Source organism: Oncorhynchus kisutch, linkage group LG6 (genome assembly GCF_002021735.2).
Source record: "Oncorhynchus kisutch isolate 150728-3 linkage group LG6, Okis_V2, whole genome shotgun sequence".
NCBI lineage: Eukaryota > Metazoa > Chordata > Actinopteri > Salmoniformes > Salmonidae > Oncorhynchus > Oncorhynchus kisutch.
In genome coordinates this window covers 3499530-3523727 of record NC_034179.2, presented here as the reverse complement: position 1 = coordinate 3523727, position 24198 = coordinate 3499530, and the positions used below count along the sequence as shown (strand labels likewise).

General features: G+C 45.2%; 1 protein-coding gene across 2 annotated transcripts in view; it reads left to right on the top strand.

The window, feature by feature from the left end:
- LOC109883433 (phospholipid phosphatase-related protein type 1) overlaps window positions 1–24198 on the top strand; it is a 154536-nt gene that overhangs the window by 36521 nt on the left and 93817 nt on the right. For both annotated transcript variants that reach the window (XM_031826008.1, XM_031826007.1), the window contains exon 2: window positions 2399–2483. In XM_031826008.1, coding sequence (XP_031681868.1) covers window positions 2424–2483 — 60 coding nt within the window. In that variant the 5' untranslated portion in view covers window positions 2399–2423. The remainder of the gene's footprint in view (window positions 1–2398; window positions 2484–24198) is intronic.

The window sequence follows — 24198 nt, the reverse complement described above, 5'->3', positions numbered from 1 at the left end:
ACAACACAGTTAACAACACAGCTAAACAACACAGCTAAACAACACAGCCATCAACACATCTAAACAACACAGCTAAACAACACAGCTAAACAACACAGTTAAACAACACAGCTAAACAACACAGTTAACAACACAGTTAACAACACAGCTAAACAACACAGTTAACAACACAGCTAAACAACACAGCCAACAACACAGTTAACAACACAGCTAACAACACAGTTAACAACACAGCTAAACAACACAGCTAAACAACATAGCAAAACAACACAGCTAAACAACACAGTTAACAACACAGCTAAACAACATAGCTAAATAACACAGCCAAACAACACAGCTAAGAACACAGCTAAACAACACAGCTAAACAACACAGCCAACAACACAGCCAACAACACAGCTAAACAACACAGCTAACAACACAGTCAACACTACAGCTAAACAACACAGCTAAACAGCATAGCTAAACAACACAGCCAACAACACAGCTAAACAACACAGCTAACAACACAGTCAACACTACAGCTAAACAACACAGCTAAACAGCATAGCTAAACAACACAGCCAACAACACAGCTAACACTACAGCTAACACAGCTAACACTACAGCTAACACTACAGCTAACACAGCCAACAACACAGCTAACACTACAGCTAACACTACAGCTAACACAGCTAACACGACAGCTAACACTACAGCCAACACCACAGCTAACACTACAGCTAACACAGCTAACACCACAGCTAACACTACAGCTAACACAGCCAACAACACAGCCAACACATTCACTTCACACGGGAGCTGAAAGACTGTAAACTAGCTGCACTTGGTTTCCTTTGACCTGGTTTCTATTGACATGTATTTGTGTATAGATCCATAAAAATTATACTGATTCATGATTTCAACTGGTTGAGAAAAGCTGCCTGTATGTCTCGTCCCGACTCCCGACACAATCATTACTATGGGACAGCTGGAGATCCAATTTCAATATTGAAACAATGTAGGAAATGTCAGAGGTACAGACAGCAAGATTTATTCAAATCTCAGCTGTTGGAAACCAATTGCAAGTCTAAAAGAAAGGGGAGATAATGTCTAGATGCTTTTTACAGTTTTACAAGCTATACATTGTCTGACTGGGCATTTTAACGTCGTAGATTTAGCCGTTGGCAACTTGTGGAATAGACACTGGCTGGAATGGGGTTATAACCAATCAGCATTCAGGATTAGACCCAGCCGTTGGGTATGAGGCATGTCCTCTCCTCTGTGTGTGTGTGAGTGTGTGTGAGTGTGTGTGAGTGTGTGTGTGCGTGTGTGTGCGTGCGTGCGTGTGTGTGGAATCAATCACAGCCTCTCTCATGTCAGAACTCATTATCTGCCACATTAGTTATAACATCACTCAGTCATGTCAGATCTCTGTTCTCTTCTCTCTCCTCTTCCTGTCCTGTGTTCCTCCACCCATCATCAGCTCTCTTCCTGTCCTGTGTTCCTCCACCCGTCATCAGCTCTCTTCCTGTCCTGTGTTCCTCCAGCCGTCATCAGCTCTCTTCCTGTCCTGTGTTCCTCCACCTGTCATCAGCTCTCTTCCTGTCCTGTGTTCCTCCACCTGTCATCAGCTCTCTTCCTGTCCTGTGTTCCTCCACCTGTCATCAGCTCTCTTCCTGTCCTGTGATCCTCCACCTGTCATCAGCTCTCTTCCTGTCCTGTGTTCCTCCACCTGTCATCAGCTCTCTTCCTGTCCTGTGTTCCTCCAGCCGTCATCAGCTCTCTTCCTGTCCTGTGTTCCTCCACCTGTCATCAGCTCTCTTCCTGTCCTGTGTTCCTCCACCTGTCATCAGCTCTCTTCCTGTCCTGTGTTCCTCCAGCCGTCATCAGCTCTCTTCCTGTCCTGTGTTCCTCCACCTGTCATCAGCTCTCTTCCTGTCCTGTGTTCCTCCACCCGTCATCAGCTCTGTTTTCTCAGTGAGAGAAGGAGAGTATATGTCGGTGTCCATTCTGGTTCCCAGAGTCGTGAATCGATTTCAAGATTCGACTAGTCTATTTGGTTAGTCATCTATGTATACAGCAGGAGAGAAGTGTCATGTTGTTCACATGAAGCCCCTCTATCCCGTGTGTTGTTCACATGAAGCCCCTCTATCCTGTGTGTTGTTCACATGAAGCCCCTCTATCCTGTGTGTTGTTCACATGAAGCCCCTCTATCCTGTGTGTTGTTCACATGAAGCCCCTCTATCCTGTGTGTTGTTCACATGAAGCCCCTCTGTCCTGTCTGATTGTGTTTTGTATCTCTTTGTCTTGTCCAACCAGTTTATGTCTTGAGATTAATTCCCGACTCGAGGAATCGGAATCAGAATGGAGTCCAATATTTGTGGATATTAACAGTCGTCTCCTTTTCCTCTTGTAGATTGAGGATCTCCGACTGAGACAACATGGCTTCTGACAACACACAGCGCAGTTACTCCATCATCCCATGTTTCATCTTCGTAGAGGTAAGACTGTCTCTGGTGTTACCTAATAACAGATCATAGAGGTAAGACTGTCTGTCCGTCTGTCTGGTGTTACCTAATAACAGGTTGTTCAGTGATCATAGAGGTAAGTCTGTCTGTCTCAGTGAGTGCTGTACTGTGTGTGTGTGTGTGTGTGTTTGGTATTATAATTTTTCTAGCACATGTAGAGTTAAGTCGATTTAGGAACATTCTCTCACCGTCTCCCTCTCTCTCTCTCTCTCTCTCTCTCTCTCTCACCCCTTCTCTCTCTCTCTCTCTCTCTCTCTCTCTCACCCCTTCTCTCTCTCTCTCACCCCTTCTCTCTCTCTCTCTCTCTCTCTCGCTCTCTCTCTCTCTCTCTCTCACCCCTTCTCTCTCTCTCTCTCTCTCTCTCTCTCTCTCTCTCTCTCTCTCTCTCTCTCACCCTCCCTCTCTCTCTCTCTCTCTCTCTCTCACCCCTCCCCTCTCTCTCTCTCTCTCTCTCGCTCTCTCTCTCTCACACTCTCTCACCCTCCCTCTCTCTCTCTCTCTCTCTCACCCCTCCCCTCTCTCTCTCTCTCTCTCTCTCTCGCTCTCTCTCTCTCTCTCTCTCTCTCTCTCACCCTCCCTCTCTCTCTCTCTCACCCTCCCCTCTCTCTCTCTCTCTCTCTCTCTCTCTCTCTCTCTCTCTCACCCCTCCCCTCTCTCTCTCTCTCTCTCGCTCTCTCTCTCACACTCTCTCACCCTCCCTCTCTCTCTCTCTCTCACCCCGCTCTCTCTGTCTCTCTCTTTGTGTCTGTTTGAGACAATGTTTTCAGCCCCAGCTCCATATTAATTAACAGTTCTGCCAAAGCCTTTTAATCACAGTGAACCATCTTGAGACGCTGTACATCAAAGCCTTTGGCTTGGAGAAGAACGACATGCTTTGCTATCGCATTCACCATTCTGTCAATTATTTTCTCTTCTCTCTTTCTCAATTCACACTCTCTCTCCTCCCTCCCCCTCTCCTACCTCCTCTCCATCTCCTCTCTCCTCTCCTCCCTCCCTTCCTCCCTCCCCCTCTGTCTTCTCTCCTCCCTTCCCTTCTCCATCTCCTCTCCTCCCTCCCTCCCCTCTGTCTCCTCTCCTCCCTTCCCTTCTCCATCTCTCCTCCCTCCCTCCCCTCTGTCTCCTCTCCTCCCTTCCCTTCTCCATCTCCTCTCCTCCCTCCCTCCCCTCTGTCTCCTCTCCTCCCTTCCCTTCTCCATCTCCTCTCCTCCCTCCCTCCCCTCTGTCTCCTCTCCTCCCTTCCCTTCTCCATCTCTCTCCCCCCACCCCCTCTATCTCCTCTCTCTCTCCTCTCTCTCCTCTCTCTCCCCCCACCCCCTCTCACTCCTCTCTCTCCTCTCTCTCCTCTCACTCCTCTCTCTCCTCTCTCCCCCCCACCCCCTCTCACTCCTCTCTCTCCTCTCCTCCCTCCCCCTCTCCATTTTCTCTCCTCCCTCCCCCTCTGTCTCCTCTCACCCCACCGTATCTCTCTCCTCTCTCTCAGTCTCTCTAAATCTTCTGTTTCCTCTCTGTCATCTTTCCATAGCTGTGTTTACCAAGCTATAGATTCTGCGAGTAGGCAACTAGAAAGTTATTATATAGAGGCATGATGAGGCTCTGTGTCGGGGAATAGGAGGAGGGTGACAATTTCATTGAAATCACAGCTTAATGTCTCTCTATTCATCTTTGTGTGTAATATATATATATATAGTGGGACAACATTTCACAGGCCACAATCAAAAGCCTCATTAACTCTATGTGAATAAGATGTTGAGCTGCCTAGAAGGACAGCATCTTCACTGTTGACGTTGAGACTGGACAGAGGATCTCTGACTAGAAGGCCAGCATCCCGGAGTCTCCTCTTCACTGTTGACGTTGAGACTGGACAGAGGAACTGACTAGAAGGCCAGCATCCTGGAGTCTCCTCTTCGCTGTTGACATTGAGACTGGACAGAGGAACTCTGGCTAGAAGGCCAGCATCCCGGAGTCGCCTCTTCACTGTTGACGTTGAGACTGGACAGAGGATCTCTGACTAGAAGGCCAGCATCCCGGAGTCTCCTCTTCGCTGTTGACATTGAGACTGGACAGAGGAACTCTGGCTAGAAGGCCAGCATCCCGGAGTCGCCTCTTCACTGTTGACGTTGAGACTGGACAGAGGAACTGACTAGAAGGCCAGCATCCCGGAGTCGCCTCTTCACTGTTGACATTGAGACTGGACAGAGGAACTCTGACTAGAAGGCCAGCATCCCGGAGTCTCCTCTTCGCTGTTGACATTGAGACTGGACAGAGGAACTCTGACTAGAATGCCAGCATCCCGGAGTCGCCTCTTCACTGTTGACATTGTGACTGGACAGAGGAACTGACTAGAAGGCCAGCATCCCGGAGTCGCCTCTTCACTGTTGACATTGAGACTGGACAGAGGAACTCTGACTAGAAGGCCAGCATCCCGGAGTCGCCTCTTCACTGTTGACATTGAGACTGGACAGAGGAACTCTGACTAGAAGGCCAGCATCCCGGAGTCGCCTCTTCACTGTTGACATTGTGACTGGACAGAGGAACTGACTAGAAGGCCAGCATCCCGGAGTCGCCTCTTCACTGTTGACATTGAGACTGGACAGAGGAACTCTGACTAGAAGGCCAGCATCCCGGAGTCGCCTCTTCACTGTTGACATTGAGACTGGACAGAGGAACTCTGACTAGAATGCCAGCATCCCGGAGTCGCCTCTTCACTGTTGACATTGTGACTGGACAGAGGAACTGACTAGAAGGCCAGCATCCCGGAGTCACCTCTTCACTGTTGACATTGAGAGACTGGTGTTTTACAGGTACTATTTAATGAAGCTGCCAGTTGAGGACTTTTGAAGCTGGTTGAAAGAATGCCAAGAGTGTACAAATCTGTCATCAAGGCAAAGGGTGGCTACTTTGAAGAATATAAAAATATATTTTGATTTGTTTAACACTTTTTTGCTTACTACATGATTCCATGTGTGTTATTTCATAGTTTTGATGTCTTCAATATTACTCTACAATGTACTGTGGCTTGCGAAAGTATTCACCCCCCTTGGCATTTTTCCTTTCTTGTTGCCTTACAACCTGGAATTAAAATATATTTTTTGGGGGAGGGTTTATATCTTTTGATTTCCACAACATGCCTACCACTTTGAAGATGCAAAATATTTTGGATTGTGAAACATACAACTTTATAGAGCCACCTTTTGCAGCAATTACAGCTGCAAGTCTCTTGGGGTATGTCTCTATAAGCTTGGCACATCTAGCCACTGGGATTTACTCCCATTCTTCAAGGCAAAACTGCTCCAGCTCCTTCAGGTTGGATGGGTTCCGGTGTAGTACAACGATCTTTAAGTCATACCACAAATTCTCAATTGGATTGAGGTCTGGGCTTTGACTAGGCCATTCCAAGACATTTAAGTGTTTCCCCTTAAACCACTGGAGTGTTGCTTTAGCAGTATGCTTAGGGTCATTGTCCTGCTGGAAGGTGAACCTCCATCCCAGTCTCACATCTCTGGTAGACTGAAACAGGTTTACTTCAAGAATTTCCCTCTATTTAGCACCATCCATCATACCTTCCATTCATTCTGACCAGTTTCCCTGCCAATGAAAAACATCACTGTGGGGATCGTGTTCTCGGGGTGATGAGATATGTTGGGTTTGTGCCAGACATAGCGTTTTCCTTGATGGCCAAAAAGCGAAATGTTTGTCTCATCTGATCAGAGTACCTTCTTCCATATGTTTGGGAAGTCTCCCACATGCCTTTTTCTGGCCACTCTTCTGTAAAGCCCAGCTCTGTGGAGTGTATGGCTTAAAGTGGTCCTATGGACAGATACTCCAATCTCTGCTGTGGAGCTTTGCAGCTCCTTCAGGGTTATCTTTGGTCTCTTTGTTGCCTCTCTGGTTAAAGCCCTCCTTGCCTGGTCTGTGAGTTTTGGTGGGCAGCCCTCTCTTGGCAGGTTTGGTGGGCGGCCCTCTCTTGGCAGGTTTGGTGGGCGGCCCTCTCTTGGCAGGTTTGGTGGGCGGCCCTCTCTTGGCAGGTTTGTTTTGGTGCCATGTTCTTTCAATTTTTTAACAATGTATTTAATGGTGCCCCGGATGTTCAAAGTTTCTGATATTTAAAAAAAAATCCAACCCCAACCCTGATCTGTACTTCTCCACAACTTTGTTCCTGACCTGTTTGGAGAGCTCCTTGGTCTTCATGGTGCTCCTTGGTCTTCATGGTGCTCCTTGGTCTTCATGGTGCCGCTTGCTTGGTGGTGTTAAAGACTCTGGGACCTTACAGAACAGGTGCATATACACTGAGATCATGTGACAGATCATGTCACACTTAGATTGAACACAGGTGGACTTTATTTAACTTATTATATGACTTCTGAAGATAATTGGTTGCAACAGATCTTATTTATGGGCTTCATAGCAAAGGGGGTGAATACATATGCACGCACCACTTGGAAAACGCTGAGCAACACACTGAGCAATTCCTGGAATACACTCTACACAACACACTGAGCTATTCCTGGATTACACTCTACACAACACACTGAGCTATTCCTGGAATACACTCTACACAACACACAGAGCTACTCTTGGATTACACTCTACACAACACACTGAGCTATTCCTGGATTACATTCTACACAACACACTGAGCCGACTTGGTTAAGTTGCTTCTACCTCTCCTTACTGTTAAGTAAGGAGAGTGCTAAGTGCTAAGCAGAGGGGCATTCCATGTTTTAATTCCATGTTTTAATTCAGCCACCCTAGACTGTAGTATTCTGTAGTCAGCCATCCTAGACTGTAGTATTCTGTAGTCAGCCATCCTAGACTGTAGTATTCTATAGTCAGCCATCCTAGACTGTAGTATTCTGTAGTCAGCCATCCTAGACTGTAGTATTCTATAGTCAGCCATCCTAGACTGTAGTATTCTGTAGTCAGCCATCCTAGACTGTAGTATTCTGTAGTCAGCCATCCTAGACTGTAGTATTCTGTAGTCAGCCATCCTAGACTGTAGTATTCTGTAGTCAGCCATCCTAGACTGTAGTATTCTATAGTCAGCCATCCTAGACTGTAGTATTCTGTAGTCAGCCATCCTAGACTGTAGTATTCTATAGTCAGCCATCCTAGACTGTAGTATTCTGTAGTCAGCCATCCTAGACTGTAGTATGCTATAGTCAGCCATCCTAGACTGTAGTATTCTGTAGTCAGCCATCCTAGACTGTAGTATTCTATAGTCAGCCATCCTAGACTGTAGTATTCTATAGTCAGCCATCCTAGACTGTAGTATTCTGTAGTCAGCCATCCTAGACTGTAGTATTCTGTAGTCAGCCATCCTAGACTGTAGTATTCTATAGTCAGCCATCCTAGACTGTAGTATTCTATAGTCAGCCATCCTAGACTGTAGTATTATATAGTCAGCAATCCTAGACTGTAGTATTCTGTAGTCAGCCATCCTAGACTGTATTATTCTGTAGTCAGCCATCCTAGACTATAGTATTATATAGTCAGCCATCCTAGACTGTAGTATTCTGTAGTCAGCCATCCTAGACTGTAGTATTCTATAGTCAGCAATCCTAGACTGTAGTATTCTGTAGTCAGCCATCCTAGACTGTATTATTCTGTAGTCAGCCATCCTAGACTATAGTATTATATAGTCAGCCATCCTAGACTGTAGTATTCTGTAGTCAGCCATCCTAGACTGTAGTCAGCCATCCTAGACTATAGTATTATATAGTCAGCCATCCTAGACTGTAGTATTATATAGTCAGCCATCCTAGACTATAGTATTATATAGTCAGCCATCCTAGACTATAGTATTATATAGTCAGCCATCCTAGACTGTAGTATTCTGTAGTCAGCCATCCTAGACTGTAGTCAGCCATCCTAGACTATAGTATTATATAGTCAGCCATCCTAGACTGTAGTATTATATAGTCAGCCATCCTAGACTATAGTATTATATAGTCAGCCATCCTAGACTGTAGTATTATATAGTCAGCCATCCTAGACTGTAGTATTCTATAGTCAGCCATCCTAGACTGTAGTATTCTATAGTCAGCCATCCTAGACTGTAGTATTATATAGTCAACCATCCTAGACTGTAGTATTATGTAGTCAGCCATCCTAGACTGTAGTATTATATAGTCAGCCATCCTAGACTGTAGTATTATATAGTCAGCCATCCTAGACTGTAGTCAGCCATCCTAGACTATAGTATTATATAGTCAGCCATCCTAGACTGTAGTATTCTGTAGTCAGCCATCCTAGACTGTAGTCAGCCATCCTAGACTATAGTATTATATAGTCAGCCATCCTAGACTGTAGTATTCTGTAGTCAGCCATCCTAGACTGTAGTCAGCCATCCTAGACTGTAGTATTATATAGTCAGCCATCCTAGACTATAGTATTATATAGTCAGCCATCCTAGACTGTAGTATTATATAGTCAGCCATCCTAGACTGTAGTATTCTGTAGTCAGCCATCCTAGACTGTAGTATTATATAGTCAGCCATCCTAGACTGTAGTATTCTGTAGTCAGCCATCCTAGACTGTAGTATTCTGTAGTCAGCCATCCTAGACTGTAGTATTATATAGTCAGCCTTCCTAGACTGTAGTATTCTGTAGTCAGCCATCCTAGACTGTAGTATTCTGTAGTCAGCCATCCTAGACTGTAGTATTATATAGTCAGCCATCCTAGACTGTAGTATTCTGTAGTCAGCCATGCTTGTTTCTCTGCAGAGATGTTAATTTAGATGTTATGATTTGACTAGTGAAACTGTTTATGGCTAAACACTGACCTCTGCTGGTAGAGGGGAACTGGTTAAACTGTTTATGGCTAAACACTGACCTCTGCTGGTAGAGGGGAACTGGTTAAACTGTTTATGGTTAAACACTTACCCCTGCTGTTAGCGAGAGAGGAACTAGTGAAACTGTATGTTTAAACTCGGACCCCTGCTCATAGAGAGGATGACACCGTATATGTTTAAACACTGACCTCTGCTGGTAGAGAGAGGAGCTGCATCTGAATAAGCTCCATCTGATACATTTTGTACCTAATAGTTAATTGCACTCACCAGTTTCTAAATCAGTCCCTGACTTTAAATCAGCAGTGAAAATAAAGTCAAGGTTCAGATTTGAGCGTCCCCAGCTCATAGAGTCTGATATGACTTCAGGTTTAACCAGTAACAGAACATTAACATATCGAAACCATTTGCCTAACGATTAATTATTTCAAGTTGTTATGATGATTATTTCTGTTATTATTAAAACGGAAATGATTGACGTGTCAGATTGGATCACAGGAGGCTGCTGGGGGGTGAGATGGTGAATACCAGTGGAGGCCGCTGAGGGGAGAACGGCTCATAATAATGTCCGGAACGGAGCAAATGGAATGGCATCAAACACCTGGAAACCTTGGAAACCAATGTGTTTGATGTATTTGATACCATTCCACTGATTCCACTGATTCCGGCCCCATATGATAGGCTGACAATCCAATGAAACAGACCATATGATAGGCTGACAATCCAATGAAACAGGCCATATGATAGGCTGACAATCCAATGAAACAGGCCATATGATAGGCTGACAATCCAATGAAACAGGCCATATGATAGGCTGACAATCCAATGAAACAGGCCATATGATAGGCTGACAATCCAATGAAACAGATTGGAGATCTTTACAACCAGACATAAAAAAAGGAAATGTTAATTTGAGAAACCGACACAGAAACACAGACGCGTTACAGACAACCCCTTCCCCTGTTTATTACAGCATTGTGAGGTGTGATTCATCGAACATTGGCGCTAGTTCAACATGTACAAATAAGCTAACTGGTATGTAAAGATTTAACATTTGTTTAAAACAAACAACACTTAGAAAATGAATTAGTAACAAATAGATGATTATTACTAAAGCATCATTTCAGGTAAACAATCCAAAAACCCTCCATTGGCTGACATCTATCCCAGCCCAGCCAATCACATGCTAGGTTTGATAAGTTGAATCAGGTGTGTTACCCAGCAGGCCTCCGGCAGGGTTGACCTGCTCCCATTTTGATAGGTTTATACATGTGTTGTTTTGACTGTATTTTATATATAACCATTGGCATATAGGAAAGACCCATAGTTGTCACGGTCTGACACTAGTTCCTGTGTTATTTGTTTGTTTTAGTTGGTCAGGACGTGAGTTGGGTGGGCATTCTATGTTTTGTATTTCTAGGTTGGTTTTCTGTGTTCGGCCGGTGTCGTTAGTTGTCTTTGATGGAGAATCATACATAGGTAGCCTGGGTTTCACTGTTGTTTTGTGGGTGTTTGTTTCCGTGTCTGTGTTCTGGGTTTCACTGTTGTTTTGTGGGTGTTTGTTTCCGTGTCTGTGTTTATCGCCACACAGTACTGTTTCGGTTTGTTCACGTTTATTGTTTTTGTATTCATAGTGTTCAGTATATGTTTTCTAAATAAACAACCATGGACACTTACCACACTGCGCATTGGTCCTGCGATCCTTCTCGCTTCTCCTCCTCAGACGAAGAGGAGGAAAACCCTTACTATAGTCTCTTCGGGAGATTCATTGGGACCTCTCTGTTCATCTGCAAACAAGCTTTCCATAGCTGAGGACAGCCTTCATTATAGTCTAATTAAATGGCACAGAATATTATGTCGCTATTATCTCTCTATCCTCGTAGGTTTCCCCTCTAGGGACTGGAACTGGAGAATCTTTTCTTAATGTCCTCCCACAAAGTGACCTGCATGGTCCAGTAGCTCTTCCTTTGCTGACAGCTGGAGCTGCAATGTCACCCTCTTCCATGGCTGTTATCTACAAATACATTTGGAGACTGTCTTTAATTTACAATGATTATATCAAGATAGCTACCTGATGACATTTAATTAACTTAGCTAAACAGGGTGTAAAGTTAGCTAGTGAGCTAGCTAGCAGCTCAGTTGAGTTGGCCTACTGCCTCTGTATTTTGGGTCCTTACAAAACAAAATAATGGACCAATCTTCACATTTTTTTCAGTGCTAGTAATTCCAGAAGCCATGTGGATGAATGGAGTGTTAGCAATTCCAGAAGCCATGTGGATGAATGGAGTGTTAGCAATTCCAGAAGCCATGTGGACGAATGGAGTGTTAGCAATTCCAGAAGCCATGTGGATGAATTGAGTGTTAGCAATTCCAGAAGCCATGTGGATGAATGGAGTGTTAGCAATTCCAGAAGCCATGTGGATGAATGGAGTGTTAGCAATTCCAGAAGCCATGTGGACGAATGGAGTGTTAGCAATTCCAGAAGCCATGTGGATGAATGGAGTGTTAGCAATTCCAGAAGCCATGTGGATGAATGGAGTGTTAGCAATTCCAGAAGCCATGTGGATGAATGGAGTGTTAGCAATTCCAGAAGCCATGTGGATGAATGGAGTGTTAGCAATTCCAGAAGCCATGTGGATGAATGGAGTGTTAGCAATTCCAGAAGCCATGTGGATGAATGGAGTGTTAGCAATTCCAGAAGCCATGTGGATGAATGGAGTGTTAGCAATTCCAGAAGCCATGTGGATGAATGGAGTGTTAGCAATTCCAGAAGCCATGTGGATGAATGGAGTGTTAGCAATTCCAGAAGCCATGTGGATGAATGGAGTGTTAGCAATTCCAGAAGCCATGTGGATGAATGGAGTGTTAGCAATTCCAGAAGCCATGTGGATGAATGGAGTGTTAGTAATTCCAGAAGCCATGTGGATGAATGGAGTGTTAGCAATTCCAGAAGCCATGTGGATGAATGGAGTGTTAGCAATTCCAGAAGCCATGTGGATGAATGGAGTGTTAGCAATTCCAGAAGCCATGTGGATGAATGGAGTGTTAGCAATTCCAGAAGCCATGTGGATGAATGGAGTGTTAGCAATTCCAGAAGCCATGTGGATGAATGGAGTGTTAGCAATTCCAGAAGCCATGTGGATGAATGGAGTGTTAGCAATTCCAGAAGCCATGTGGACGAATGGAGTGTTAGCAATTCCAGAAGCCATGTGGATGAATGGAGTGTTAGCAATTCCAGAAGCCATGTGGATGAATGGAGTGTTAGCAATTCCAGAAGCCATGTGGATGAATGGAGTGTTAGCAATTCCAGAAGCCATGTGGATGAATGGAGTGTTAGCAATTCCAGAAGCCATGTGGATGAATGGAGTGTTAGCAATTCCAGAAGCCATGTGGATGAATGGAGTGTTAGCAATTCCAGAAGCCATGTGGACGAATGGAGTGTTAGCAATTCCAGAAGCCATGTGGACGAATGGAGTGTTAGCAATTCCAGAAGCCATGTGGATGAATGGAGTGTTAGCAATTCCAGAAGCCATGTGGATGAATGGAGTGTTAGCAATTCCAGAAGCCATGTGGATGAATGGAGTGTTAGCAATTCCAGAAGCCATGTGGATGAATGGAGTGTTAGCAATTCCAGAAGCCATGTGGACGAATGGAGTGTTAGCAATTCCAGAAGCCATGTGGACGAATGGAGTGTTAGCAATTCCAGAAGCCATGTGGACGAATGGAGTGTTAGCAATTCCAGAAGCCATGTGGACGAATGGAGTGTTAGCAATTCCAGAAGCCATGTGGATGAATGGAGTGTTAGCAATTCCAGAAGCCATGTGGACGAATGGAGTGTTAGCAATTCCAGAAGCCATGTGGATGAATGGAGTGTTAGCAATTCCAGAAGCCATGTGGATGAATGGAGTGTTAGCAATTCCAGAAGCCATGTGGATGAATGGAGTGTTAGCAATTCCAGAAGCCATGTGGATGAATGGAGTGTTAGCAATTCCAGAAGCCATGTGGATGAATGGAGTGTTAGCAATTCCAGAAGCCATGTGGATGAATGGAGTGTTAGCAATTCCAGAAGCCATGTGGATGAATGGAGTGTTAGCAATTCCAGAAGCCATGTGGATGAATGGAGTGTTAGCAATTCCAGAAGCCATGTGGACGAATGGAGTGTTAGCAATTCCAGAAGCCATGTGGATGAATGGAGTGTTAGCAATTCCAGAAGCCATGTGGATGAATGGAGTGTTAGCAATTCCAGAAGCCATGTGGATGAATGGATTGTTAGCAATTCCAGAAGCCATGTGGATGAATGGAGTGTTAGCAATTCCAGAAGCCATGTGGATGAATGGAGTGTTACCAATTCCAGAAGCCATGTGGATGAATGGAGTGTTAGCATTTCCAGAAGCCATGTGGACGAATGGAGTGTTAGCATTTCCAGAAGCCATGTGGACGAGTGTGTTTGTCACCAGAGAGGTTTAGAACGTGTTGTGATGTTTGACTTTACGTAATCCACTTTCACTTTCAATACATATAAATCACAGACTGTCGGCCACACTTGGAACTAGCAACAACTACCCGGACGGAAAAAACAAGGGAGGCATGACAACAACGTGGTTTTGTAGGTCTTGCAATGCAAGTCTAGGTAACAAAATGCCCATTACACTTCTGTGCAAATTTCTGCAGTCATTGGTCCAATCACGAATGGACCCCTAGACCCTATGCACTTGTGGAGATCTGATTGGGTTTGATTAATATAAGCAATATGTTGACATTTTCACCTAGGGGATTGGATTAGGGGTCGGGGTTGGGGATTGGACCCTAGACTGAGTAACCTTTTCAGTCACCTTGGTTCTGGATGCTGGGCCACAAAACTGTCACTTCTAGAGTTCCTCTCATACTATGTCACCATCTCCTGTCACCCTGTCATCCTGTGCTGATGACCGAGTGGACATTAGTGATATTAGTGACTAACGAACTTGTGGAATAGAGGTGTAACTTTGAATTTAATCTAGTTAGTCGTCCAGCGGGATTCAGATGGGCTGTAATTAAAGTATTGGGCTGAATCCGAAATAGCTATCAGAGGTACTCCACTACGCTGAACAAAAATATAAACTCAACATGTAAAGGGTGTTTATTGAGCTGTAAAGGAAATATCCCAGAAATGCAGAAAAGGATTATTAAAATTTAAAAAAAAAATCTCACAATAAAAGTTCACTTTAAAATGTGCAGTTTTCACACAACACAATACCACCGATGTCTCAAGTTTTGAGGGAGTTGGCATGTTGACTGCAGGAATGTCCACCAGAGATGTTGGCGGAGAATTTGTAAATTTCTCTACCATAAGCCGCCTGCAACATAGTTTTAGAGAATTTGGCCAACCGGCCTCTCAACCCGGAGACCACGTGTAACCACACCAGCCCAGGACCTCCACATCCAGCTTCTTCACCTGTGGGATCATCTGAAGGTGAAGGGCGGGCCTAATGAATACATTTTTATTGGCTGATATTCCTGTACACTATATATACAAAAGTATGTGGATTCGGTTGCTGACAGGTGTATACAATCGAGCACACAGCCATGCAATCTCCATAGACAAACATTGGCAGTGGAATAGCCCATACTAAAGAGCTCAGCGACTTTCAACGTGGCACCGTCACCTTTCTAGCAAGTCAGTTCATCAAATGTCTGCCTTGCTAGAGCTTCCCCGGTCAACTGCAAATGCTCTTATTTTGAAGTGAAAACCTCTAGGAACAACAACGGCTCGGCCGTTAAGTGATAGGCCACACAAGCTCACAGAATGGGACCGCCGAGTGCTGAATCTCGTAAAAATCGCCTGTTACAACACTCATTACCAAGTTCCTGCCTCTAGAAGCAACGTCAGCACAATAACTTTTTGTCGGGAGCTTCATGAAATGGGTTTCCATAGCCAAGTAGCCGAGTAGCCGCACACAAGCCTAAGCTCACCAAGCGTAATGCCAAGCATCGGCTAAAGTGGTGTTCTCTGGAGTGATGAATCTCTTCACCATCAGGCAGGTCAGGGTTCTGTGCGGGCTAACCATCTCGACAAACCTTTTCTGTATGGACCTCGCTGCACGTGGTCATTGTCATGCTGAAACAGGAAAGGGCCTTCCCTAAACTGTTGCCACAAAGTTGGAAGCACAGAATGTTCTAGATTCTACCACAGGTTTATTTTTGATTAATCTTTATTTAACCAGGGGAACCTAAGGAGACCCAGGGTCTCATTTCCAATGGTGTCCTGTGAACATCAGTTCACGGGGAACCTAAGGAGACCCAGGGTCTCATTTCCAATGGTGTCCTGTGAACATCAGTTCACGGGGAACCTAATTGAGACCCAGGGTCTCATTTCCAATGGTGTCCTGTGAACATCAGTTCACGGGGAACCTTATGGTGTCCTGTGAACATCAGTTCACGGGGAACCTAATTGAGACCCAGGGTCTCATTTCCAATGGTGTCCTGTGAACATCAGTTCACGGGGAACCTAATTGAGACCCAGGGTCTCATTTCCAATGGTGTCCTGTGAACATCAGTTCACGGGGAACCTTATGGTGTCCTGTGAACATCAGTTCACGGGGAACCTTATGGTGTCCAAGCAATGTGAGCGACACATTTAAGCGGGTGTTCACTACAAAATTACAGTTACAACATTTCAAATAAATTACATTGTTTAAAATGGCAACTAATATATATAACTAATATATACAACTAATATATACAACTAATATATACAGTCAACCAAAACAAGTTGAGTTTTAATTAGTATTTTTTTTTTTTACCAGAGCCCTAAATTCACCTTTTGGAACCAAATAAGATGTTTTATAGTGACCTATAGGTCATCCCAGGACTGAGGGGCATATGAATTGAAAGCAGTCTTCCTTAACTCAGAGGAACTTCTAGAACTAACCAGTCTAGAGATTTTAACTCAGAGAAGACCCGTGGAACTTCTAGAACTAACCAGTCTAGAGATTCTAACTTAGAGGTGAGGTAGTATGAGAGTTTCTGGAGAAGTGCTTTATATACAAATAATAGCCAATGTTGGTTCCTTCTAGTAGTCAGAGACTCCCCAACCAACAGAACTATATAAGAGACAATGTTGGTTCCTTCTAGTAGTCAGAGACTCCCCAACCAACAGAACTATATAAGAGACAATGTTGGTTCCTTCTAGTAGTCAGAGACTCCCCAACCAACAGAACTATTGAATAGACAATGTTGGTCCCTTCTGATAGTCAGAGACTCCCAACCAACAGAACTATATTGGGGCAGCAGGGTAGCCTAGTGGTTAGAGCGTTGGACTAGTAACTGAAAGGTTGCAAGATTGAATCCCCGAGCTGACAAGGTACAAATCTGTCGTTCTGCCCCTGAACTGTTCCTCGGCCGTCATTGAAAATAAGAATTGGTTCTTAACTGACTTGCCTAGTTAAATAAAGGTAAAAACAAAAACTATAAGGGACAGAAATGATCACCAGTTATAAAACGCATGGCTGAGTGGTGGACTGAATCTAGAGGTTTAAACACAGAGGCTGAGTGAGACTGAATCTAGAGGTTTTAACACAGAGGCTGAGTGGTGGACGGAATCTAGAGGTTTTAACACAGAGGCTGAGTGGTGGACTGAATCTAGAGGTTTAACACAGAGGCTGAGTGGTGGACGGAATCTAGAGGTTTTAACACAGAGGCTGAGTGGTGGACGGAATCTAGAGGTTTTATCACAGAGGCTGAGTGGTGGACGGAATCTAGAGGTTTTAACACAGAGGCTGAGTGGTGGACGGAATCTAGAGGTTTTAACACAGAGGCTGAGTGGTGGACTGAATCTAGAGGTTTAACACAGAGGCTGAGTGGTGGACGGAATCTAGAGGTTTTAACACAGGCTGAGTGGTGAACTGAATCTAGAGGTTTAAACACAGACACTGAGTGGTGGACGGAATCTAGAGGTTTAAACACAGACACTGAGTGGTGGACTGAATCTAGAGGTTTAAACACAGACACTGAGTGGTGGACTGAATCTAGAGGTTTAAACACAGAGGCTGAGTGGTGGACTGAATCTAGAGGTTTTAACACAGAGGCTGAGTGGTGGACTGAATCTAGAGGTTTAAACACAGAGGCTGAGTGGTGGACGGAATCTAGAGGTTTTAACACAGATGCTGAGTGGTGGACTGAATCTAGAGGTTTAACACAGAGGCTGAGTGGTGGACGGAATCTAGAGGTTTTAACACAGAGGCTGAGTGGTGGACGGAATCTAGAGGTTTTATCACAGAGGCTGAGTGGTGGACGGAATCTAGAGGTTTTAACACAGAGGCTGAGTGGTGGACGGAATCTAGAGGTTTTAACACAGAGGCTGAGTGGTGGACTGAATCTAGAGGTTTAACACAGAGGCTGAGTGGTGGACGGAATCTAGAGGTTTAAACACAGACACTGAGTGGTGGACTGAAGCTAGAGGTTTAAACACAGAGGCTGAGTGGTGGACTGAATCTAGAGGTTTTAACACAGAGGCTGAGTGGTGGACTGAATCTAGAGGTTTAAACACAGAGGCTGAGTGGTGGACTGAATCTAGAGGTTTTAACACAGAGGCTGAGTGGTGGACTGAATCTAGAGGTTTAAACACAGACACTGAGTGGTGGACTGAATCTAGAGGTTTAAACACAGAGGCTGAGTGGTGGACTGAATCTAGAGGTTTTAACACAGAGGCTGAGTGGTGGACTGAATCTAGAGGTTTAAACACAGAGGCTGAGTGGTGGACTGAATCTAGAGGTTTAAACACAGAGGCTGAGTGGTGGACGGAATCTAGAGGTTTTAACACAGAGGCTGAGTGGTGGACTGAATCTAGAGGTTTAAACACAGACACTGAGTGGTGGACTGAATCTAGAGGTTTTAATACAGAGGCTGAGTGGTGGACTGAATCTAGAGGTTTAAACACAGAGGCTGAGTGGTGGACTGAATCTAGAGGTTTAAACACAGAGGCTGAGTGGTGGACGGAATCTAGAGGTTTTAACACAGAGGCTGAGTGGTGGACTGAATCTAGAGGTTTAAACACAGACACTGAGTGGTGGACTGAATCTAGAGGTTTAAACACAGAGGCTGAGTGGTGGACTGAATCTAGAGGTTTTAACACAGAGGCTGAGTGGTGGACTGAATCTAGAGGTTTTAACACAGAGGCTGAGTGGTGGACTGAATCTAGAGGTTTAAACACAGACACTGAGTGGTGGACTGAAGCTAGAGGTTTAAACACAGAGGCTGAGTGGTGGACTGAATCTAGAGGTTTTAACACAGAGGCTGAGTGGTGGACTGAATCTAGAGGTTTAAACACAGAGGCTGAGTGGTGGACTGAATCTAGAGGTTTAAACACAGAGGCTGAGTGGTGGACGGAATCTAGAGGTTTTAACACAGAGGCTGAGTGGTGGACTGAATCTAGAGGTTTAAACACAGACACTGAGTGGTGGACTGAATCTAGAGGTTTTAACACAGAGGCTGAGTGGTGGACTGAATCTAGAGGTTTAAACACAGAGGCTGAGTGGTGGACTGAATCTAGAGGTTTAAACACAGAGGCTGAGTGGTGGACGGAATCTAGAGGTTTTAACACAGAGGCTGAGTGGTGGACTGAATCTAGAGGTTTAAACACAGACACTGAGTGGTGGACTGAATCTAGAGGTTTAAACACAGAGGCTGAGTGGTGGACTGAATCTAGAGGTTTTAACACAGAGGCTGAGTGGTGGACTGAATCTAGAGGTTTTAACACAGAGGCTGAGTGGTGGACTGAATCTAGAGGTTTTAACACAGAGGCTGAGTGGTGGACTGAATCTAGAGGTTTAAACACAGACACTGAGTGGTGGACTGAAGCTAGAGGTTTAAACACAGAGGCTGAGTGGTGGACTGAATCTAGAGGTTTTAACACAGAGGCTGAGTGGTGGACTGAATCTAGAGGTTTAAACACAGAGGCTGAGTGGTGGACTGAATCTAGAGGTTTAAACACAGAGGCTGAGTGGTGGACGGAATCTAGAGGTTTTAACACAGAGGCTGAGTGGTGGACTGAATCTAGAGGTTTAAACACAGACACTGAGTGGTGGACTGAATCTAGAGGTTTTAACACAGAGGCTGAGTGGTGGACTGAATCTAGAGGTTTAAACACAGAGGCTGAGTGGTGGACTGAATCTAGAGGTTTAAACACAGAGGCTGAGTGGTGGACGGAATCTAGAGGTTTTAACACAGAGGCTGAGTGGTGGACTGAATCTAGAGGTTTTAACACAGAGGCTGAGTGGTGGACTGAATCTAGAGGTTTTAACACAGAGATTGCTGTGTTCATGTATATTGAGTTGTCAGTCAATTACTGGGAGGAGTGATGCTTGAACAATCTTCCTCCTTTTTTCAAAAGTGAGACCGTATGTATTTCTATATAGGAAATCAATGTTTACTCACAACTTTTTTTTGTCCGCTTATCAATGTGTTTCTTAAAAGAACATCTTATCGTCAATCCAAATACCTAGATACTTGTGATGGGGGACTAGCTCAATTCGGGATGCTCTCAACGTACGGATAAAGGTACGATACATTTAGAATAAATACATTTTACGAGACCTGCAGAGAAGAACATCAACTTGGGTTTTATCAGCATTTAGCGGTAATTTAAGATCAGTGAGCTATTCTTGAATTGAATTAAAACCAAGCAGGAGGTCGTGAATGACCTGCTGCACTGAGGGGGGGGGGGCACGGAAATAAATTACTGTCATCTGCGTAGAGATGTAAGCCCCAGTTTTTATTATTCAGGGACAAACAAACAGGAATGTAAAGAGTGAACTGTAAAGCACTTAGTATTGAGGTCTGTGGGACTCATTTAGTTATGTTAAGAAAATGACACTGAAATTCATCAGCAGAGTTTGGTCTAGACCTCGGGTGGCTTCCGTTGCCGGAGTACATGATCAACAGTATCGAATGCTTTCGACAGATCAATATGAAGGGCAGTGCTGTGTCCTGTCTAGTGGGTTAACCAGTTCATTATGACTAGAGAAGCAGTTGAGATGGTGTCCTGTCTAGTGGGTTAACCAGGTCATCATGACTAGAGAAGCAGCTGAGATGGTGTCCTGTCTAGTGGGTTAACCAGTTCATTATGACTAGAGAAGCAGCCGAAATGGTGTCCTGTCCAGTAGGTTAACCAGTTCATTATGACTGGGGCGGAGAAGCAGCTGAGGTGGTGTCCTGTCTAATGGGTTAACCAGTTCATTATGACTAGAGAAGCAGCCGAAATGGTGTCCTGTCCAGTAGGTTAACCAGTTGATTATGACTGGGGCGGGGAAGCAGCTGAGGTGGTGTCCTGTCTAGTGGGTTAATCTGTTCATTATTTTTTTAAATTTTTTAAATAATTTTGAATTTCTTTATTTAACCTTTATTTAACCAGGTAGGCTAGTTGAGAACACCTTTATTTAACCAGGTAGGCTAGTTGAGAACAAGTTCTCATTTGCAACTGCGACCTGGCCAAGATAAAGCATAGCAGTGTGAGCAGACAACAAAGAGTTACACATGGAGTAAACAATTAACAAGTCAATAACACAGTAGAAAACAAAGGGGGAGTCTATATACAATGTGTGCAAAAGGCATGAGGAGGTAGGCAAATAATTACAATTTTGCAGATTAACACTGGAGTGATGAATGATCAGATGGTCATGTACAGGTAGAGATATTGGTGTGCAAAAGAGCAGAAAAGTAAATAAATAAAAACAGTATGGGGATGAGGTAGGTGAAAAAGGATGGGCTATTTACCAATAGACTATGTACAGCTGCAGCGATCGGTTAGCTGCTCAGATAGCTGATGTTTGAAGTTGGTGAGGGAGATAAAAGTCTCCAACTTCAGCGATTTTTGCAATTCGTTCCAGTCACAGGCAGCAGAGTACTGGAACGAAAGGCGGTCAAATGAGGTGTTGGCTTTCGGGATGATCAGTGAGATACACCTGCTGGAGCGCGTGCTACGGATGGGTGTTGCCATCGTGACCAGTGAGCTGAGATAAGGCGGAGCTTTACCTAGCATGGACTTGTAGATGACCTGGAGCCAGTGGGTCTGGCGACGAATATGTAGCGAGGGCCAGCCGACTAGAGCATACAAGTCGCAGTGGTGGGTGGTATAAGGTGCTTTAGTGACAAAACGGATGGCACTGTGATAAACTGCATCCAGTTTGCTGAGTAGAGTGTTGGAAGCCATTTTGTAGATGACATCGCCGAAGTCGAGGATCGGTAGGATAGTCAGTTTTACTAGGGTAAGCTTGGCGGCGTGAGTGAAGGAGGCTTTGTTGCGGAATAGAAAGCCGACTCTTGATTTGATTTTCGATTGGAGATGTTTGATATGAGTCTGGAAGGAGAGTTTGTAGTCTAGCCAGACACCTAGGTACTTATAGACGTCCACATATTCTAGGTCGGAACCATCCAGGGTAGTGATGCTAGTCGGGCATGCGGGTGCAGGCAGCGACCGGTTGAAAAGCATGCATTTGGTTTTACTAGCGTTTAAGAGCAGTTGGAGGCCACGGAAGGAGTGTTGTATGGCATTGAAGCTTGTTTGGAGGTTAGATAGCACAGTGTCCAAAGACGGGCCGAAAGTATATAGAATGGTGTCGTCTGCGTAGAGGTGGATCAGGGAATCGCCCGTAGCAAGAGCAACATCATTGATATACACAGAGAAAAGAGTCGGCCCGAGAATTGAACCCTGTGGCACCCCCATAGAGACTGCCAGAGGACCAGACAGCATGCCCTCTGATTTGACGCACTGAACTCTGTCTGCAAAGTAATTGGTGAACCAGGCAAGGCAGTCATCCGAAAAACCGAGGCTCCTGAGTCTGCCGATAAGTATATGGTGATTGACAGAGTCGAAAGCCTTGGCAAGGTCGATGAAGACGGCTGCACAGTACTGTCTTTTATCGATAGCGGTTATGATATCGTTGAGTACCTTGAGTGTGGCTGAGGTGCACCCATGACCGGCTCGGAAACCAGATTGCACAGCGGAGAAGGTACGGTGGGATTCGAGATGGTCAGTGACCTGTTTGTTGACTTGGCTTTCGAAGACCTTAGATAGGCAGGGCAGGATGGATATAGGTCTGTAACAGTTTGGGTCCAGGGTGTCTCCCCCTTTGAAGAGGGGGATGACTGCGGCAGCTTTCCAATCCTTGGGGATCTCAGACGATATGAAAGAGAGGTTGAACAGGCTGGTAATAGGGGTTGCGACAATGGTGGCAGATAGTTTCAGAAATAGAGGGTCCAGATTGTCAAGCCCAGCTGATTTGTACGGGTCCAGGTTTTGCAGCTCTTTCAGAACATCTGCTATCTGGATTTGGTTAAAGGAGAACCTGGAGAGGCTTGGGCGAGGAGCTGCGGGGGGGGTGGAGCTGTTGGCCGAGGTTGAAGTAGCCAGGCGGAAGGCATGGCCAGCCGTTGAGAAATGCTTATTGAAGTTTTCGATAATCATGGATTTATCAGTGGTGACCGTGTTACCTAGCCTCAGTGCAGTGGGCAGCTGGGAGGAGGTGCTCTTGTTCTCCATGGACTTCACGGTGTCCCAGAACTTTTTGGAGTTGGAGCTACAGGATGCAAACTTCTGCCTGAAGAAGCTGGCCTTAGCTTTCCTGACTGACTGCGTGTATTGGTTCTGGACTTCCCTGAACAGTTGCATATCACGGGGACTATTCGATGCTATTGCAGTCCGCCACAGGATGTTTTTGTGCTGGTCGAGGGCAGTCAGGTCTGGGGTGAACCAAGGGCTGTATCTGTTCTTAGTTCTGCATTTTTTGAACGGAGCATGCTTATCTAAAATGGTGAGGAAGTTACTTTTAAAGAATGACCAGGCATCCTCAACTGACGGGATGAGGTCAATGTCCTTCCAGGATACCCGGGCCAGGTCGATTAGAAAGGCCTGCTCACAGAAGTGTTTTAGGGAGCGTTTGACAGTGATGAGGGGTGGTCGTTTGACTGCGGCTCCGTAGCGGATACAGGCAATGAGGCAGTGATCGCTGAGATCCTGGTTGAAGACAGCGGAGGTGTATTTGGAGGGCCAGTTGGTCAGGATGACGTCTATGAGGGTGCCCTTGTTTACAGAGTTAGGGTTGTACCTGGTGGGTTCCTTGATGATTTGTGTGAGATTGAGGGCATCTAGCTTAGATTGTAGGACTGGCGGGGTGTTAAGCATATCCCAGTTTAGGTCACCTAACAGAACAAACTCTGAAGCTAGATGGGGGGCGATCAATTCACAAATGGTGTCCAGGGCACAGCTGGGAGCTGAGGGGGGTCGGTAGCAGGCGGCAACCGTGAGAGACTTATTTCTGGAGAGAGTAATTTTCAAAATTAGTAGTTCGAACTGTTTGGGTATGGACCTGGAAAGTATGACATTACTTTGCAGGCTATCTCTGCAGTAAACTGCAACTCCTCCCCCTTTGGCAGTTCTATCTTGACGGAAGATGTTATAGTTGGGTTCAGCCAGGATTCAGACACAGCAAGGACATCAGGGTTAGCAGAGTGTGCTAAAGCAGTGAGTAAAACAAACTTAGGGAGGAGGCTTCTGATGTTGACATGCATGAAACCAAGGCTTTTTCGATCACAGAAGTCAACAAATGAGGGTGCCTGGGGACATGCAGGGCCTGGGTTTACCTCCACATCACCCGCGGAACAGAGAAGGAGTAGTATGAGGGTGCGGCTAAAGGCTATCAAAACTGGTCGCCTAGAGCGTTGGGGACAGAGAATAAGAGGAGCAGGTTTCTGGGCATGGTAGAATATAATCAGGGCATAATGCACAGACAGGGGTATGGTGGGGTGCGGGTACAGCGGAGGTAAGCCCAGGCACTGGGTGATGATGAGAGAGGTTGTATCTCTGGACATGCTGGTAGTAATGGGTGAGGTCACCGCATGTGTGGGAGGTGGGACAAAGGAGTTAT